An 18,774-nucleotide genomic window follows, 5' to 3' on the forward strand; every position below is an offset into this window, starting at 1 on the left:
CTGAGAGGAGCAGGATCTGGGCTGAGTGGGGGCCACCAGGAATCAATGAGCCTGGTTGTCTGGGCTTGTTCCCCTTTCCTCCATTTGCAACTTAGCTCCCAGTATGGCTATTTTGGATTGAGAAAGGAAATGTGCCTCACTTACCTGGCCAGGAGGCCTCTGACTCTAACCTGAGGGAGTGAGGCCTGGCAAGAGGGTCCCATGTCCCATCCCCATGCAACTCTCCTACCCTTTCTGGGGATCCCTCAAGCCAGGCTGTACCTCCTTCTTGACAGTACATCAGAGGTATGGCCTAAATTTAGGATAAGGATTGTTTCTCCAAACACTGGGAGCTGTATGCCACCCCCAGACACTGGAAGAGGGATGGAGGCCTGAAAAACCTGTTTCTCCTTTTGTCGCAGCCCAGCCTCCCAGAAAAACTCCCTGAGGGGTTCTTTGATGGGGGTGAGGTCTGAGAGTGTTATTTCCTGGCGGGGGTGGGGGGGTGGGTGGGCGGCTTTTCTGTCAATAGATCTTCTCACAAAAATGCACAATTGATCAGATACAGACATTTATTACTCAAAATGGAAAGGGGTGAGAATGAGGCTGGGGCACATATGACAGCCAGGGTGTGGGGAATCAGCTCATACAATGAGGTCATCAGGTCCTTCTTGGGAGCCTTCACTGGGGACAGGGCAGAACCCCCATTTCCAGCCCAGATTCCAATCCCTCCCCAAGGAGGGCATGGGAGAGTGCAGGAGGCAAAGGGGGGGGGGCCCTTTTAGGAGGCCATGGAGGATCTGGAGTGGTGTTCAGGGAAATGGGGAAGGACTCCGGAAAAGCAGAGTGGAGGGTGTGGGGTGGAAGGATGGAGCGGGAGACCACTGTCTAAGCAAAGAAATGTGAAGGGTCTGGAGGGTTGCTTTTCTGAGCAAAGGGAAGCAGAGGTTACAAAGACAGAAGAAGAGAGGCTCAGGCCAAGGCAGGTGGGAGGAGGGGCAACCACGGAGTGGATTTCAGTGCAACAGCCAGAGGCCAAGGCCAGCCAAGGAGGTAACAAGGACAAGGGCCAGGGCCGGGGTGGGCCGAGGGGCTGGGCTATTGCAGTTGTCCTTGTTGCAGCAGGTAGTGTTATAGGTCAGGCCCAGCTTGTGGCTGGTTTGGTTGAAGGCCTCCCGACAGGGCTCTTCTGGTGTGCCGCAGCGGAGATTGGAGAAAACCCACATCTTACCTGGGGTTAGAAGTGGCCAGTGGAGTCAGTTAAGGTGGGCACCTGACATGCCTGTGTCCACTTTCCCACCCCTGCACCCCACCCAGGCTTCCTTCCTTCCCAACTCTGCCCCTGGCCGTGCCCTTCTGAATCTCTTCTCAGTCTAACCTCCTGCACTTCCTTGCTTTGCCCCATCACCCCAATCCTGGTCCTATCACTTGCTGGCCATGAAGTCTTGGACCAGTTACTGTCTCTTTCTGAGGCTGTTTCCTCAGTAGAACAATAGCAGCACATCTTAGGGTTGTTGTGACCATAAATTGAAACAATCCATGTAAAGACACGGAATGGTGCCTGGCGCACAAAAGTCCTTGGCCAATTACCATCATTGCTGTAATTCTCTGTTCCACCTCAGCCCCAGGCATAGTCTCCCACTGGACCCCTCTCCCTACTAGAGAAGGGATGTTACCGAGATACACATTTGTTGTCAGGCATTGGTGTCCTGGTTCCAGGCGGCAGGACTGCCGGTCCACGCAGCCCAGCACAGGGACCTTGTAGCAGGAGTGACAGCGAATGTCAGCTGGGAAGACAGAAGTCATGCTGAGGTGATGGAGTGTCTGACTCACCTCGGGATGAGCCGAGCTGGGAGATAGGGTGGAGAAGAGCCAATCAAGTAGGTGTTCTGACCTGTTTGGTCTGCTAGGGACGGAGCAGGTGAGTGATGCAGAAGTGGAAGTGGGTGAGGGTGGAGTTGTTGCTCTGTGAATAGCCTGCACCCTAACATCTTTCTTCACTCCACCCCACCTGGAGATGAGTCAGGAGGAGCAGAGTTACCAAGAAAAACATGGGGCTGGGGAGGGACGGAATGTGAGCCTACCACAGGGAAGGAATGAAGGAGGTGAGGGAGAAGATGAAGGAATGCAGAAAACATCACAGATGGAGTCTTGAAACAGGAAGAAATATTAAAAGTAAAAACCATGGCGTTACAACACTTGTAGAAATGGCTTGGAACTTGAGGTGGGCAAGAAAGCCACCGGGGGCCAGCTTTAATAATTTAACCTTCAACCCAGGGGTGGCCAAGAGTGTGGGAAGAAGAACCAGACCTGAATGGAACCCTCCCAACACAGCAGCTCTCTGACAGAAAGGAATAATATCTGGGAGACAGATCATCGGAATCCATCTGAGCACTTTACCGAAATGGAAGGATGAGGGCAGAAGATGACACCCCTTAAAGTTTCTGCCTCAGCTGATTTAAGGTTTGAGTGAAGAAAGGGTTCAATCTATGGGTGGAGGATCCTGGGACTGCAACTCAGGAAAACCTACCTCATCTGGGGGTGAGCAGCCCCGGTATTCCCTCCCCAGAAGGCTGGGAAATCTCCCTGGTTCTCTGGGAGGTTCTGAGGGGCCACTGGAACCCTCCAGAAAGCTTGTGTCCTTGGGGGTATGCACCCCAGGGAGGAGCAGAGCGTATCAGGAAAAGCCACTGCTTGACGGACTGAGCACAAAGTCCCTGATGGAGTAGAAGGGAGGATGGAGAGCAAAAGAAGTCCCTGACTGCATGTCTAGATTTCTGAGAGAACACCCTGCTGAGTGCAGGTGGTGAGAGAAGGAAGCAGGTAAGCTGCATCCTAGAGAGTTTCATTATTGGAATGGGGCTGGCAGGGGAACTGGAGAGCAGAGTTTCCAAGAAGGAGTGGGGAACAGGGGAACTGGAACCCTGGGCAGGTTAAAAGAGTGGGTCTTGGTGGGGAGGAGTCTGAAGGATGGAGACTGGAGTCCTTGAGAAATGGAGCAAGGACTCCGTCACAGGGTCAACTGAGCCAGTTGGGTCTGGGGGCACTGGGGATCTTGAGTTGTGGGTAGTGTAGGGCAGTGGCTGGGACAGGGTGTGGAAGTCCTGACCAGGTGAACCAGGTCTTTGGGGGCCCCCAGGTGCTCACCTGAGACCCAGCAGAGCAGAGCAGACAGGATGAGCAGCAGAAAGCCTTTCATGGTGAGTGTCTTGAGAGTGGTAGCGGTAGCAGCAGCCGACAGAGTAGAATTTCCGGGTTGGGTTCTGGGAGTTGAGTGGCCTTTTTGGAATTTATAATTCCAACGGTCCCTCCCTTCCCTGACTCTGGTGGCCCCTCCCTCCCCATTTAGGGAGGGGCTAAGCAGGGCCCAGTGAGGGAGTGGGGATGGGGATGGGAGAGAGAGGTGGGGAGGGTAGGTGCACTAGTGGCCAACTCCATTTTGGTTCTTGGCTTCAGTCCAAGACACACCCTCCTGGCCCCCAAGAGTAATATCCCCTCCTGCCCAGTCCTCTGAAGAGGTATCACCAAAGGCCCCTGTGATGTTACAGTGGCTGTGGTGGTAGCATCTGCTGGTTCCTGAGAAATGAACAATGGGGTATGGCCCAAGCTGAGTGCCAAATTTAATCCCCGGTGGGCATTTGTAGGGGCACGTGGGCAGAAATTGAGCACCAAATTAACCTCATTTCAGCCCCTACTTGGTCTTCCCAACCCCTGCTCAGCCACAGGATGAAGGGTTTGTGATGTCACCAAGGGCTTCTGTGATGTCATAGCAGCAGAGGCATGGGATGGAGCTGCCTGCTAAGGAAGGGTTGCTTCAGGCCCCCTGAAGGTTCTGAGGTCCTGGCTCTGGCTCTACTTGGGCTTGGCCTGGACTTGGTTGCTCCAGTCTGGTAAGGGCTGATGAAGTCCTGGGTGTGGGGCTTTGCACCTGCTCCAAAGCACTTCCTCAATCAAAACCTGCCAATTTGGGCGCAGCACCAACGGCTGGGAGGGACAGCGTGGGCACAGAGAGGTGAGGTAGCAGCTAAAATAAGAACAGAAATGGTAATAATGGCAAGTACATAGTGCTCCTATGTCTCAGCCATTGTTCTAGGCATTTTCGGTGTATTACTTAATTCTCACAATACTCTACAAGGTAGGTGTTTTTATCCCCATTTTACAGATAATGTCAACAAGCCCAGAGAAATTACACGACTTGTGCACATCATGCATCTAGTACATGGCAAAGTCAAGATTTCAACTCAGACAGTGGGGATCTAGAAATCGTGGTGTATCAGGCACCTGCGACGCTGCAGTGGTTAAAGTCTGCGGTAGTGTTGGTGAAAACGGCCCCAGCAGGAATTTTAAGTGAGCATTGGTTGAGGGCTGTGACTTTGCCTGGGAAGATTCCCAGAGGGATCAGGGCAGCTGGTGGCCCCGCCCTCACCCCTTATCGGAGCCCCCAGACCTGCGGTCTCCCTCTCCACCCCCACCTCCGGTTTCCCTCCGGTGTCCTCCGCTGATTCATTCGCCGCCTCTTACCATCACATTCCAGCTATGGCCCTGGTTCTGCAGCTGCTACCGCTGCTGCTGTCGAGGGCCCACGGGAGCCCCGGGGGTAAGCCATCCCGGGAAAGTCAGAATGGCGACGAAGGACTGAGGCAGGGGGCGGGGATAACTAGGAGGAGTGGGATGTGTGTGGGAAGATCCAGGACGGCTGGAGAGCAGAGGAGACGAGAGGAGAGCAGACGTAAGTGAGGGGTCGTCTCGCCCTGTGGACTTTTCCTAACCACTACCTCTGGCCTCCCCTAGCTTCCCTGGTCGGCCGCCCTGGGGACAGGGTGAATCTCTCCTGTGAAGGGGTATCGCAACCCAGCCGCTGGGTCTGGGCACCTAGCTTCCCCGCCTGCAAGGGTCTGTCCAAAGGACGTCGCCCGATCCTGTGGGCCTCACCGAGCGGGACCCCCACCGCGTCTCCCGTTCAGCCCTTTGCTAGTCGCCTACGTGCTCTGGACCTTGATATCAGGCGGCTGGAGCTGCTCCTGAGCACGGGGGACTCGGGCACCTTTATCTGCAAGGGCCAGCACCAGGGAGAGAGTCGAACGGTGCTTCACGTGCTGGGGGATCTGGCCAATTGCAGAGCTCCGGAGCCTACCCAAGGTAGGTCTAGGACTTCATATACAAGAGACTTAACCCTGACACACGCCCCCGGCAGGGAGGGAGGCCGTGGCTGGGGGTTCCTGAGTAGGAGACCTAGCTGTCCTCGCACCTTTGACCTTGGCATCCACCGCCACCCCGCCTCCAACATTCCCTTCGGGTCAGTTTATCCCCAGATCCTGATCCCGCTGCTAAGCGTTGGATTGGTGCTGGGACTCGGAGCGCTGGGCTTGGTCTGGTGGCTGCGCAGGTGAGCACGAGGGGCGGGATTTCACCGGAGGCGGGAGGGGCAGGACCACAACTTTTGCAGACAAAAGCTAGATCTGGAGCCCTGGGGTCTGGTTTGGAGAAGAATGGAGGAGGTCAGAACTTGGCGAAGCCACGAGCTGGTGGGTGGAGCCCTGGCTAGGGAAGCGAAGCTAGAGGCGGAGCAGGCTCAGAGCGTGGGCGGAACTATCTGTGGGGGTGGGGCTTAAATTGTTTTGTGGGTCAGAGCCTGCACCGAGTTGGTGGGTTGTTGGTGAGTCCTGGGACCCAGAACTAGCGAGAGAAGACTGGTGGCTCTCAAATACTTTTATCCATCCTTACAGGCCCTCGCCCCCTCACCCGCCCTCGCCCCCTCACCCGCCTCGACCGCTGCCCAGATTTGGTGAGACTAACTCCACCCCATTTTCCTTCTCCGCACATTCCCCACCCAATGCCGGAGTCTTAGCCCTTGCTGGGAGCAGACAAGTTGGTTACCTTCTCTCAATTCTTCAGCTCTGTCCCCCCCACATAGTTCCACTCGTGAAAGCCGAGCCCCAGAGGCCAGTAGAGGAGGAGGAGCCAAAGATTTCAGGGGGCCTGGATCAAGAGTCGGTAAGGGCTTGGGGATGGAAAGGGGGCTGGTCAGAATCCCTGGGTAAAGTGGATCAAGAAAGACAGAGGCCTGGATCCCCAAGGGAGTCAGACTTCTGAGACCCTCCTGCCTTCCTCCCCACCTTTCAGAGCCTGCTGTACGCAGACCTGGATCATATGGCCCTCAGAAGGCCCTGCCGACTGTCCCCAGTGGCCCCAGCTGATGCCTCCACCATCTATGCGGTTGTAGTTTGAAAGGAACCCCTTACTCCAAACCTCACAAGCTGGGGGCTCCCAGGTCTCCATAACCCTCCCCTTCTTGGCCCTTCACGTGGGAAAGGAAGGCACTGTAAGATAGAAATGAGCACTAGACTGGGAGTCAGAAGAGCTGGGCTCCAGGCTATCCCTGTCACTGATCTTCTTCCTTCCTTCCCCACAACTTTCATGTCTCCTTCACCACTGATTTCCTTTCTAGAGCTGATCAAGCCCTGCTTCCCCATGTTGAGATATCTACAACTCCTAGATTACTGCCCTCTCTCTTTCCCTCTCTCCGCAGTCAAGCTCTTTCCACCAATGGCCTACACCTAGCTCTTCCATTTTCTTCAGTCACCTCCTACTGCTCACCCCCTCTCCATGAGATTGCCAGTGATGTCCTAATAGCTACACTCAGCAGACATTTTTTATCATTCATCTGGCTTGGCCTTTGATTACTCTCATCTTTAAGCTGTTTTTCTTTAATGTTGATATCTTCCTTCTGGAATCCTCTTCCTTGCTCTCTCCCCCCTACAGTATTCCCCACCATTCTAGGTTTGTCCCTGTCTTTATCTGCCTTCTCCCTCTTCTGGGACACTATGATCCACAGCCAGTCCTCAGCCTTCACCTCTGCAAACAACAGCAAGAACTCTTTCTAGCTCAGATCCCTGATATGGGATTGCCAAACTGTCCCTCAGACATCCCTGCCTGGCTGGCCCTAGGCATTTTGCACACAGCAGGTCCAAAACCCAACTCACTGTCATCTCCCAAGCCACTTACTTAATTTAACCCTTCCTCCTCTGCATTCTCTCTTGATCAACCCAGTTGCCTAAGCCAGAAACTGGGAGTCATGTACACCTCTCATTCCCACACAATTAACCAAGTGCCTTTCTATTTTAATGTCACAGTCAAATCCACACCCTCTTCATGCCCAGTACTGCCACCTGAATCTCATCTCCTCGTTTCCTCCTTAGATTGCCCATAGCCCCACCTCATCCTCCTACCCTTGCTTAAGATCTTCCTTAGATGCTAACCTGCTCCTGACCACCTGTATTTCAGAACTGCAGTATTTCAGCTCTGGGTCCACGGTCCTCAGATTTGGGTACAAGGTGCTATAGCTTTCGACCTACTTTCCAGGCTTATCTCTGTCACTCACATGCATAGAACATGACAGCTATAGAGAAAGTCTCCCCAGCCCCAAATATGCATTTGCCCAATGCAGTTCCTTCTTCCTAGATTAATTACCCTTTGTCTCCTTCCCACTGTATGCCTGGCTATTATTTATCCGCAGGACTCAGTTCAAGCATAGCCTTTTCTGGGAAGTGATCCCTGCCCCTCTTTGCCCATCCCTGCTTACACTTTGATTTCCTAGAGGGTCCCCTTATTTCTCTCATAGCCTGCTGTGAATTGTTTCATTACAAACCATATTTCAATTTATAAGAAATTTTCATGTACCATGAGTTCCTTGATACCAAGAGATTAACCCTTTTTGTATCACTGCTAAGCTTCAGTAAATGAGTAAAAATGAATGTCCCTGGAAATGTCATTTCCTCCTATGAATTATGGATGGACTGTTAATCTCCTAGTCTCTGAATCATCTGACATTTAGATAAATGCAGTGATTGATTCACTCATATTTTCTCTTCTCTGCCCTGTACGTGCTCCCCACCACAGAAGTTCTGTCCTGTCCATTTTGTGGCCAAACACCTCTGATAGGGCTGGACCATGAGTTAGTAAGTGCCAAGAGAGGGTTTGATGAATGAAAGAGGCCTCCTTCCCAGCACTGACCTAACCTCAGGTTTCAGCCCTGCCCTTGTCCTTCTGCCCCAGTAAGACACAAGTCACAGCCCAGTCTAAAAGGTCAGTTCTATTTTATTAGTTCTTGGGGAAAGGACTTACCCAGTGGCCCCTATCCTTTTCCTTACATTATGCCCTCCCTCCACCTTGGGGCCCTCTCCCCACTACTACTGTTCGCCATCCTCTATTGAATCCTCCTTCCCCTTCTACTCCTGTGCCACCCTACCCCTGGCCAGCCAGGACCCCAAGGCCAGGCTCTCAGCTGTGGGGGCGTGTGCTGAGCACCAGGCAGAGGGAGCTGAGCCCAGCGCCTGCTTTCTCCAATTCTGAGCAGGACACGGGTACCAGGGTGACGTCAGAGAGCTTCTGCAGTGCCTGCAGGGAGGACAGTGTGTGGGGAGAAGGGAGTAAGACCCCAAAGCCCACAGCTAAGGCCTCCTTCCCACCAGCCAGCTCAGAGTGGCCCCACCCAGGCTTCTAGAGAAGGTCTCCCTCCTTCCTGCCACTAGGAAAGCCTGAGGCTCATTTCTCTGGTTGGTGGTGATGGTAGAGCTCCTGCCTTCTCTCACCTCCTGGCTGTTGGGCAGGTCCCCGCCTCCGCGGTGCAGGAGGAAAGGGGGCACACCAGGCATCCCAGGCCGCAGAAAGATACAGTCAGCTGCTGCATCATCCGGGAGGGTTAGGGAGGCATAGGGGTGATCTGTCAACACTGCCATTGCCTGGGGGACAGGAGAGAGGAAGCATGCAAGGCTCAGAGCCTCTTCACAACTGAGTCTGGCTGCCCAACCACTGCTAAGGGCTGAGGACAGAGTTAAATTATTGTGGAATAATAATGACAGCAAGCACATAGCACTTACTATGTTTCAGGCAGTAAGTGCTTTAATTAACTTTGCAATTTTCACCTCAGACTCACATGCAGTTCTTTCCACGTGCTACCCTCTTCTCCCCTACTCCAGACCCGACCTGTCCGTCCTATCCATCCTTTAAGTCACAGCTTAGATGCCACTTTTGGGAATTTCTTGAAACTTGGGAAGACAATCTTAATTGCCCCTGTTCCTCGGTCTTCCAGCCCCCTGTCCCACATAGTAACTTCTTGTTTTCTCAGGTGTTTTTACACTGGATGGACAGCTCCGTGAGGGCAAGGGTTGGGGCTCATCCTCAGAGCCTCCCAGCTCCCCGCCTCCCAGGCCCGGGGCCACGCCCAGTTTCGTTGGCCGCGGACCAACCCGCCCCACCTCAGCCCTGCCCCTTCTCACCCTGACAGCCTTTTGGGCAGCATCGCTGCTACCTGCCACCACAGTGCGAGGTCCCCCCATGCCACAGAGGCCACGCAGGTGGGCAGGGCTCGAGACCGGCACCGTGGAGACAGCAAAGTCCTAGCGGCGGGGGAATAAGGGAAAGTATTCAAGGGCGCGGGAAGGGTGAGGGGATACCCTCAAACACAGACTCAGCCTCTTCCTCCTCAGTGCCGCGCTAAGTCTCCCCTCGCCCCCGCCGCCGAGGCTCCTCCGGCCCCTATCTGCTCCATGCCCTCCCCCCACCCCCCTGCCCAAGGCGGGTCCTACTCCTCACCCGGAACGTGTCTGCCACGATCTCAGCTCCTCGGTGATTGGTCCACTTGGAGAGGCCTACGAAAAACTCCCGGCCTGAGCCCGGGGAGGCCGCCAGGTTTAAGGCGGGAGTGAGTTGGCAACAAGGCGCGGGATGGCCCAGTCTCCCAAAGTCTGCTTCCCTGTGCCAAGCCCTAGGGTGCAGGCACCCCAGCCTCACCAGTGAAGAGAACATCAGTGCCATCCAGCGTCGCGTTCTCGTCCCCCATCTCCACAATTCGGAGCCCCAGGTCCTGGAGGGCTTTGCGGACTCCATCAACCTTAGTGCAGAAGAGGGCGCCAGGCGGAGACATTCCCATCCCCATTCTTCCCTAAAGCCCTGGAGGCCCAGATCCAGTTTCCCCCTACCCTAACCCGCACCCAGGCGCTCACCTCCGGCCTGCGGGAGGGACTCCAAGGTCGCGTGATTAGGGCCGTATCCCCTTGGATCACAGCGGTGTCACCAAGCAGCGGTCCCAGCGGCAACGACTCTTCAGGAGGCAATTCTAACAGCTGCAGCCCTAATCGCTGCCTCAGTTTACCCCCCAGCACCCCGTGCTCTCTCTGAGCTTTGGCCAGGTCCAGAGCTGGGAGGCCGGCCCCTGCACCCTCGCCCGACGCCAGGCTCTCCGGGACCCCCCGGATCAGGGCATGGGAGCAGCGGCCCAGCCCCTCCCCTGGCGTCCCCATCCCATCCACACAGACGCCCCCTCCGGCCGCGCTGATTTCTTAGTTTTCTTTTTACTTCACCTGTCTGGGAGAAGAAAAAGAAAGGGGTGAAGCAGAGAAAGAAACATGCAGAAAAGGGTGTAGTGGGTGGTGGTTAAGAGCGCCCAGGTCTTCCTCCTGCCATCTCCGGGTGCCCCACCCACTCCACCCCACCCCCTCCAGTCGGTCCTCTTCTGCCGACCCCACTCCACCCCACACCCTCGTGGGTCTGCAGCTTTAGGGGGAGTCCGAGGAACAAGATCGGGATCCCTAATCTCCAAAACACCTGTTGCCCCTGCTCGGGGGCTTCGAAAGGTCCCTGCCAGGCGCACCTCTTGGCAGCCGCTAGGATGCGCTCACTCCCCAAAAATGTAGCGGCCCCGCCCCCTTAACCCTCAGCTGCTCGCTGCCTTAGGGACCCGACTTGTGGCGAGGGGCCCACAGAGGTTATGGGTCAGGAGACAGCTGGGGAGAGTCAAGGCTTGGGGGATGGAAGTCCTAAACGTCCGAATGAGAAAGGGAGAGAGGGACAAGGAGGGAGGAATTAGAGACTAAGGAGTTAAACATCCTCTCTCCACCCCGACCGGTCACTCCGTTCCTAGCGCGACCCATTGTAAACCAGACTGAGTCCCGGAGGACTGGGAGAGGTCTAAAACGAAATCCGAGGGGCGGGGAAACCGGGGGCGTGGTTCTGGGGAGCCGGCGCCACTCTGGGCACCAGGACCCGGTCCCCCAGTCTTCGGATCTATCTTCCCCAAAGTCCACTCCCACTCAGCTCCACACCCAAATATCGACCCTTCGCACTGTCCGGCACAAGCAAGGGCCCCTCACCCCCAAACTCTGGCCCTCACATGATCCAAGGGCCACCTCCCACCCCAGACTCACCTCTAGCGGCCACCCCCACTCCTGCCGCTCTGTGATCTTGGCTGCGGCCCCACCCCCCTGAGGACAGAGTTGGTGAAGAAGAGTCCTAGTCTTCAAGCCTTGAGGGTTGGAGCTTTGGCTTTCAGGGGTCCCGTGGTAAGCGAGCTCAAGTACTACAGTGGGGCGGGGTCGCGACGATCTGGCGGCTCCGGGGCATTGTCTAAGCGGGACGGGGCGGGGCTCCTCGAGGTCACGCCCATTCCGCTCTGCTACGCCGCGCCCACTCTATCCGGACTGCGCTCCTTCTCTGAATTCAGCCCCGCCCCAAGAGCGCTGCCTAGGCCCACCCAGATCTGGCCGGCTCTTGCGGCTGGGCTGCAAATGCGACATGGAGCGCAAGACAGCTCAACGGTGAACCAGCACTAAAAATGGCAGCCCCATCACAAGCACCCCTCTTCTAAATTCCGGGCTTCTGCTCGGAGCTCAGGGTCACTTACCCACCCTTCATTCCGTGTTACTCACACTTCAAGCCCCTTTGTGTAAAAACACTGGATTTTCCTTCTGTATTTTATTATTGAAACACATTGTCCTATCCGCCCGACCCCACAATAAAAATCTCACCCATATCCCCCATCCTTTCTCCTCATCACCCCCCAGCAAGCCCCGCACCAGGATTCTCTGTACACCGGCCGTTTTGGAGTGTGTCCATTGGGTAGCCATGTGGAAACAAACGATCCAGGGCCTTGATGGAGAAAATGGATGGGGGTGAGGGAACCCCAGGAGGGACTTATTTGAGGGCCTTGGCCACTTGCTCATAGGCCAGCTCGATCTCCTCATCATCTGGACAGGTGGAGGCAAACTCTTCCCGAGCATAGGCATTGCGTAAGTAGCGATGCACTCCCCGAAACACATCAGGAATGGAGAATCCCCGGTACTTCTTACATACCACCTAGGGATGAGGAGAGAAGGACCAATAGCTTAGCCTCAGGGAAGCCACAATAGTTATCATGCTCTTGGTCTTTCCCTTATGCCAAGGCCTACAGGATAAAATCCAGCCTCCTTGTCCAGGCATTCAAGTAATTCCACTCTCTGGTTTCTCTTCCTAAGATTCTTATCTCCCATATTAATCATCTTTGATGGGTTTTCTTAACTCCTCACTGTCTTGTAAGCTCTTTAGCCTTCCTCTCCACTTAAATGAAATCCTGGCCATTTATAACCAACCAGCCCTTTTCAGACCACCTCAGTCTATGGTGCTAGTTTTCCCCTCTTGATTTTGAGATATAACTCACAAACCACACACTTCTCCTCTTGAATTTCCATAGCAACTTATATCTACTTTTCATTTGGCTTTTAACCATGTATTATTACTTAACTTTCATGTGAATGTTTTATCATCTCAGCTAGATTTCAAATTCCTTGAGGGCAAGGACCAATCACTCCAGATCTTCATGTCTTTTAGTGCCCAGTACACCGATGTTTAATACACAGTTCTGCAGCAGACTGACACTTCAGTATCCCTTGTTTCACAAACTAAAGCATAGCATGAGCTATGATAAAAACATGGGAACCAGCAGTGTTCATCTTCGACAAGAGGAAGTGAAGACTGAAGCTACAGACTTAAAGCTTTGATTTTTAGGAAAAGCCTGCTCTGTCTGATTTGGGGATTTGGCAATGACTGAGACAGCAAGAGCATTTTTGAAAGTAATACTGGAATGTGTTACTCTCGGCTAGTCTGTTTGCACTCACTTCTTGTATCATGGACTAGAATTCTCTCAAGTCTTACCAGCAAAGAATGCCAGGAAGGAATGGGGTGGTGTCTGCTATTAGAAATCATCCTAGTAAAGAAACCACCTTTGGAGCAGTTGTCATGGGAAGCCCATGTGGGAGCCCCTTAAAAAGCCATCCCAGCGACCACCCTCTCCTCCCACCATGACCACCCACCTGTACTATGTGGAGCTTTGGCAACAGGTTGCAGTCAGCCAGAGTGAGCTCATTGCCATCCAGAAACTTCCTCTGAGAGATGCCCTCATCCTCAGCACTGGTCTCATCCACTTCTTCTGGGAGGGGGGATGTCAAGTAATTGTCTAAAATTTTCAAGGCTTTCAGGAGCCCCTTCTCCAGATCTGTGCAAGAGAGAGAAGTTGGGAAGAACATCAGAAGGTCCAAGAAGACCCATGGGGGTACTGAATACTAATGGCGAGGCCAGTCCAAAATAATAATTGCTAGCAGTAATGTAGTTCATTTTTTATGTGTTATTCTAATAATTTTACACACAAAAGCTCATTTAGTTCTCACATCAACCCAAGAAACAGGTATTGTTATTCTCATTCTATAGATCTGGAAGTGGATTTACAGAGAAGTTAAATGAATTGTCCCAAGTTACCCAGCTAGTAAGATTTGTACTCAGGTAGTCTGGATCTAGAGTCATTGTTTTTTGTTTGTTTGTTTGTTTTTAATGGAGGTACTGGAGATTGAACTCAGGACCTCCTGCATGCTAAGCATGTGCTCTACCACTGGGCTATTTCCCTCCTACCTAAAGCCATTGTTCTTAAGCAAAATCCTCTTCTGCCAGAACACAGGCCAGCAGTCAACCCAACTAATGTCCCCAGTGGGGCAGAAGAGGCTAGGGAACAAATGAGAGGAGCTTAAAAGTCACAGTCAATGAGAATTCAGGGAAATATGGGGGTTAAACAAAGATAAGGTGCAGGGTGGTGGTGGTGCAAGTTTGCCAACATCTGCTCCATTTCCCTGATATCTGAATTTCCAGGGGCCCCTAATCCATGGTTCTTCTTCATTCTTCCTAGGACTCAGGCCTCCAATCCACAAGACTCACTGTCATTGAGGGCTGGGTTTGAATTCTTTATGTAGGCAGAAAACTTGGCAAATATGTCCAGCCCAGCAGTGTTGGATTCGGGGTTCAGAGCTGCCAGCTTGGGGTACCTGAAAACCAATGGGAGAAACAGGATAAGAGCTCTTCTGAGAAGGAGCCTCAGCAACCCTGCCCTTGCCCAACCACCATCTGCGTTTTCCATTTCTTCAATCATTCTCTTTCTCTGAGTCTCCCAGATTCCCCACTCCCTGTTCCGAGTTCCCCTATACCTAGGAGGGCACAGCACCGCCTCCAGAAATTCCTCAATCTTGTTGGTGTCTGTGTGCACTTCGGTGCCGTATAGCAGGAATGGGAGCTGCCCTCCTGGGCACAGCTTCTGTACCGTCTCAGTCCGCCTGGAGGAGAGACCCAGCATCAGGACAGGAAAAGGGGTTTAGGGAGAACCAGAAAGGGGAGGGGGAGGAATGTGGGAAAAGAAAAGGGGCTCCAGATGGAGGGGAAAAGTATTCAGCATGGAAGGACACAGGTGGGTGACGGTATGTATGCGCATGTGTGTATGCACAAGGGATGTTTAGTGGAACAGAAGTGGGCCTACCTCTTGGTGTCAACAGTGGTGACATTGAAGGTAACTCCCTTGAGCCAGAGCACCATGAACAGTCTCTGGGAGAAGGGGCAGTTCCCGATCTTGGCACCATCACTGCCAGCCTGGAAAGAAAGCCCCACTCCAAGGTTAGGCCTGGTGCATCCCACTCATCTCCAGGTCTTTCTCTGCATCTCCTATTCCCAGACCTGTTTCCTGCCTCGTCATGACACATACTCAGTCTCACTGCTAAAAGCTCCCCCAGAACTGGGCTCTCCACCTGGGGGGCTAGATCAAACCCAAGGTGGATCAGTGAGAATTTTCTACAAAGGTAGGCTTCTGCTTCCCCAGAGAGTTGAGGACAGGTGGGAGGTAGGCAGAGGGAACAGGCTTCGGAGAACTTGGAGGATCTGGACCCTAGAGAGGGAAGACTAATGCTAGTGTAGTTTCCTCTGTGCTATTCTAAGCACTTTACATACAAAAATTCGTTTAATTCTCACAATTTAACCCATGAAATGGTGCCTAGAGAGGGGCTTTGGGGAGTCTAGGGTTGTAGGCTAGAGGCCTGGATTCCTGGATTCCTGATAGGAATACAGCCTGAAGACAGGAGGGGTGGGGCAGGGCTCAGAAGCAGGAGGTCTGGTTCTCTATACCTCTACCCAAGCAGTTTCTGGCAGCTGCTTGGGGAGGCAAGGGACTTAGGGCCTTGCCCTAGAGATGTGGAGGGCCTTGCATAAGGGGGCTGCCCTCTAATTGGCAAGTGGTGACCTCATCTCCCAAGGGACACCTCCCCCTAGGCTGAGGGTGATTCATCTCACTGTGTCTCTGGTCTCAGCAGCTTCCTTCCTGGCGAGGAGTGGGGGCAGGGACCTGTGAGGCTGAGGCCCAAGCAGCAAAGGCCACCTCCCTCTTCCCTGGGCACTGCCGGGGTCTCCAAGTATAATTCCCCTATTTCCAGATAATCCTCCCCATGCTGGACCCAGGGCTGGAGGAATCTCTGCAGCACAGCCTCACCCAGGAGTAAAAATAGCCCTTGAGGCCAAGTGTGAGAGGGAGGTGGGGACCACACCTAAGGGGGCGGACCCTGCATGGCTGCACAGAGAGGGAATGGCTGCCCAAGAAGCCCCAGCATAAAGGAGAGGGAGAAACCGGCAGGAACACACAAAGGCTAGATGAACAAAAGCAGGGAAGTGGAGAGAAAGGAGGCAGGAAAATGAAGAATGGGGAAAATGTACAAACCGGGAGACACAGACAGAGAGGGAGGGAGAGGCATAGGGAAGAGGTCCAGAGAAGGCAGAGAATGCAGTGCTAGTGGGGAGGGGAGAGGGGCAAAAAGGCAGAGGCTGCCGCCTGCGGCTTCGATATGCAGATTCCATGGGACCACCACCTCTTCTAATCCACACCCGCCGAGAGGAGAGAGTTGGGGTGACTTTTTCTTCTGCTTCTATAACTTCAAACCCTAAGCATCCTAACCCTGCTCTCTTCCTCCTGCTCTGTCTCCCCATCTACCCTCATGGTAGGCACAGCTCAGCTCTCATCTCCTCGCCACCACCCTCCTCACTTCCCCAAGTCCCCAGGACACTTGTTCACCACCCAGTCACCTCTCCCACCCAGGTTCTAGAACTTCGCTCCCACTCTCCTGTCTCCTTTCATCCCGCCAATTCTTCCCAGTTCACCTAGTCCCACTCCCAGGCCTCCCTACCACACCCTCTTCCCTGAAACCTCCCCCGCTCCCCCCCCACACGCCTCCAAGTCTCTCCCACTACACCCCTCATCCTCTGATCTTCTCGCTGGGCCCATATCCTGAAGTTTCCCTCTGTGCCACCCAAACCCTGTAGGTTTCTGGCCGCCCCCGTCTCTCCTGGTCCCCCTATCAGCTTTGTCCTCCACCCCCCACTCCCCGTCAATCTTCTCCACTCTGGAAACCCTCCCTTTTCTGTACCTTCCTGTCCTTTAGGCTGCTGGAAACTTGCACTTTTACAAACTTTGCAGAGTTGAACCTAGATTTCTCATTATCGACACACACGTCAATTGTCTTCCCCGCCCTAACCCCCCCCCACAGTACCACACGCCCCTCAAAGATTGCACGTGGGGTTGGGACTGGGGCTGGGGGTCAAAGAGGGAAGGGATTGGGAGTAAAGGTTGGAGCTGGGGAAAGGTGAGAGCTACCTTCTAGGAATTTGGAGGGGGGACTAGGGGCGGGAGGGTGTTCTTACCTTCACGAACAATTCGACCTGCGGTTGTTCTTCAGCCATGGTTGCGACGGGGACCAGGAAGCGACCGTCGCTGGGGGAACTGGGAGGGGCCGGGGCCGGGGCCGGGGCCGGGGCCAGGGAAGGCGGGTCTCACTGAAGAGAATCTGTCCCCTAGACCTAGGTCTGGCCCTTCAGCGCCGCACTAGCCCGATCAGACCCGCTCACTCCAGACGCGGCCTCCCGACCGGTCCAGCGTCCTCCACACCCTAGCTCTGCCCCCTCCTGGGTCGGATCGGGGAGCCGCTGACTCACAGACCGCCCCGCCCTGAACTTGGGGAGGGGACCGGCGGGGGGCGGGACGATTCAGGGAGTGGGTCGGAAGGGAGATCCTCAGGTTTTCCAGATGATCGAGGAGGAGGGTATCGAGGAGAGGGAATCCTGGGAAATTTGTTTCTCCGCCAGTCTCCCTGAACACAGAACTTTTTCTGCCTCAGTTTCCCTGCTTCACTCATCAGAGGACACTCTCCCTCCACCCTCACACAAGAAACCGGACACCCACTGCTTGAGCACGTCCCTGACGGCCCAGAGAGGGAATTATAGAAGGGAAAGGTGGTGGTTTATTCCTTTTTCCACCTTGCCTTTGGACTCCAGTCCAAAGTCTGGGTTCCTAGGACTGTGGTCCAGGAAAGGGACTTGGAAGTGGAAGCTGGGGTTGGGAAAAGCGTGGTGAAATGTAGGGCAGGGGCGGGGAAAGGAGATAATCAGGCTCGTGTTGGGGAAACAGGAAGCTGCCTAACCACTGGGGGAGGTCCGCTACCACTCAGTAGCCTGATCAGTCATCTGGGGCCCCTTCCTGTGCCCCTTGTCCTTTTTTCTCACTGACACGTTACCTTGGAGACAGGGTAGGAGCCTAGGGTTGTTGTGGCCCCAGGATAGCTCTGCCCTGATCCTAAGGTCTTGGTGGTAGCTAGTCCTAACAGTGGGGAAAAAAGTGAAGATTAGACAGGATAGTGTGAGTGGAGTCCTTGGGGATACAATTAGAGAAGTAGGGAGGACAGAAGAATAGCTCTCTTCCTTCCCAATAACCTTAATTTTGGAGGTTCTAGCAAACTCTTTATGGTCTGTTGAAAAATAGCCCAAAAATATGTCCTCTGAACTGGACATAGGCCAGCCTCTACATCTGACTCTCTCTCCTATCTAACCATCTTTTTCCTCCCCACCACCTTCTGTCTAGCAACACACCTACAGTTTCAGAGAAACATAGTGGAGTGTAAGGACATAGGGGCAAAACAGGGCTAAAAACGTAAAGAAAAGGAGAGAGTTGGGGGAGGAGAGAGTGGAGAGAAGAGAGGTGCTCGAACCAGCAGTTAGTGGTTTCCTCTTATGCTTCCTCTTCTGTGGGTTTTTTCCTCCCTGCGGGAAGGCGTTTCTCCACCCCCAAGAAGGAATATATGTGGTGTTTGCTCCCTTGAATTATCACAGCTTATAAGGATGTAGAATGAGTCAATGAGTATGCATTTGTTGGGGGGGAATCTCCTTTATGTGTGATCCTCAAAATCTGCACACAAGAGCCCTTTCATCTGAGGAAGGGAGGTCAAAGCAGAGCTACTTCCTAGGGTCCTCTTCTGCTCCAGGTGGTCAATTTGCTCCACAAAAATCTCCCCTCTGGGAGAAGCCTCAGGCAAATGGGGCCAGCCCTGAGCTCAAACAGGTTTGGCAGATTCTCCCCTGCCTCTTTTCCCTCCTACAGCTTTTTACAGCTAGAGCTGCCTTGATCATCAATATTGACTTTGGCTAGCTGGTATGGTTACCCACAAAGAATTTTGCCTTAACTTCCCACGTGACAGAGAATGCTGCCCTCTCCTGGTGCCATCCATCAGTGCCTTATGGATTTGAAGCCAGGGGCTGTACCCCCAAATCCTGCATCAGAGAAGTTTCCCTCCCATATCAGTCTCCTTGCCTTTGCTTTTCTCCTATCTCAGTATCTCCGCTTTCCTTCCCCAGGCT

General features: G+C 53.8%; 4 protein-coding genes across 6 annotated transcripts; 1 reads left to right on the top strand and 3 right to left on the bottom strand.

Moving 5' to 3' along the window:
- Positions 1-537: 537 nt before the first annotated feature.
- Positions 538-3,284, bottom strand: LY6G6C (lymphocyte antigen 6 family member G6C). Its single transcript, XM_010961499.3, has 3 exons — positions 3,127-3,284; positions 1,656-1,766; positions 538-1,210 (listed from the first exon to the last, which is right to left on the bottom strand). The coding sequence occupies exons 1-3, from the start codon at positions 3,176-3,178 to the stop codon at positions 996-998; spliced, it is 378 nt and encodes a 125-aa protein (XP_010959801.1). The 5' UTR covers positions 3,179-3,284; the 3' UTR covers positions 538-995.
- MPIG6B (megakaryocyte and platelet inhibitory receptor G6b) lies at positions 2,647-7,917 on the top strand. Its single transcript, XM_074348389.1, has 7 exons — positions 2,647-2,802; positions 4,142-4,576; positions 4,771-5,118; positions 5,281-5,365; positions 5,706-5,764; positions 5,894-5,973; positions 6,103-7,917. The coding sequence occupies exons 2-7, from the start codon at positions 4,516-4,518 to the stop codon at positions 6,205-6,207; spliced, it is 738 nt and encodes a 245-aa protein (XP_074204490.1). The 5' UTR covers positions 2,647-2,802; positions 4,142-4,515; the 3' UTR covers positions 6,208-7,917.
- A 141-nt stretch (positions 7,918-8,058) lies between these two features.
- On the bottom strand, positions 8,059-11,434 carry DDAH2 (DDAH family member 2, ADMA-independent). 3 transcript variants are annotated; one of them, XM_010961496.3, is made up of 7 exons: positions 11,184-11,413; positions 9,984-10,344; positions 9,772-9,871; positions 9,574-9,647; positions 9,258-9,377; positions 8,571-8,720; positions 8,059-8,376 (listed from the first exon to the last, which is right to left on the bottom strand). In XM_010961496.3, exons 2-7 carry the CDS (start codon positions 10,278-10,280, stop codon positions 8,260-8,262), a joined length of 858 nt encoding a protein of 285 aa, XP_010959798.1. In that variant the 5' UTR covers positions 10,281-10,344; positions 11,184-11,413; the 3' UTR covers positions 8,059-8,259. The 3 variants fall into 3 exon arrangements, with proteins under 3 accessions (XP_010959798.1, XP_010959799.1, XP_074204491.1); XM_010961497.3 differs by lacking the exon at positions 11,184-11,413 and adding an exon at positions 10,585-11,107; XM_074348390.1 differs by lacking the exon at positions 9,258-9,377 and having other exon boundaries at positions 11,184-11,434.
- A 277-nt stretch (positions 11,435-11,711) lies between these two features.
- On the bottom strand, positions 11,712-17,338 carry CLIC1 (chloride intracellular channel 1). The gene is made up of 6 exons (XM_010961495.3): positions 16,789-17,338; positions 14,588-14,697; positions 14,262-14,387; positions 13,996-14,102; positions 13,104-13,285; positions 11,712-12,111 (listed from the first exon to the last, which is right to left on the bottom strand). Exons 1-6 carry the CDS (start codon positions 16,825-16,827, stop codon positions 11,950-11,952), a joined length of 726 nt encoding a protein of 241 aa, XP_010959797.2. The 5' UTR covers positions 16,828-17,338; the 3' UTR covers positions 11,712-11,949.
- Positions 17,339-18,774: the final 1,436 nt, after the last annotated feature.

Source organism: Camelus bactrianus, chromosome 20 (genome assembly GCF_048773025.1).
Source record: "Camelus bactrianus isolate YW-2024 breed Bactrian camel chromosome 20, ASM4877302v1, whole genome shotgun sequence".
Lineage (NCBI taxonomy): Eukaryota > Metazoa > Chordata > Mammalia > Artiodactyla > Camelidae > Camelus > Camelus bactrianus.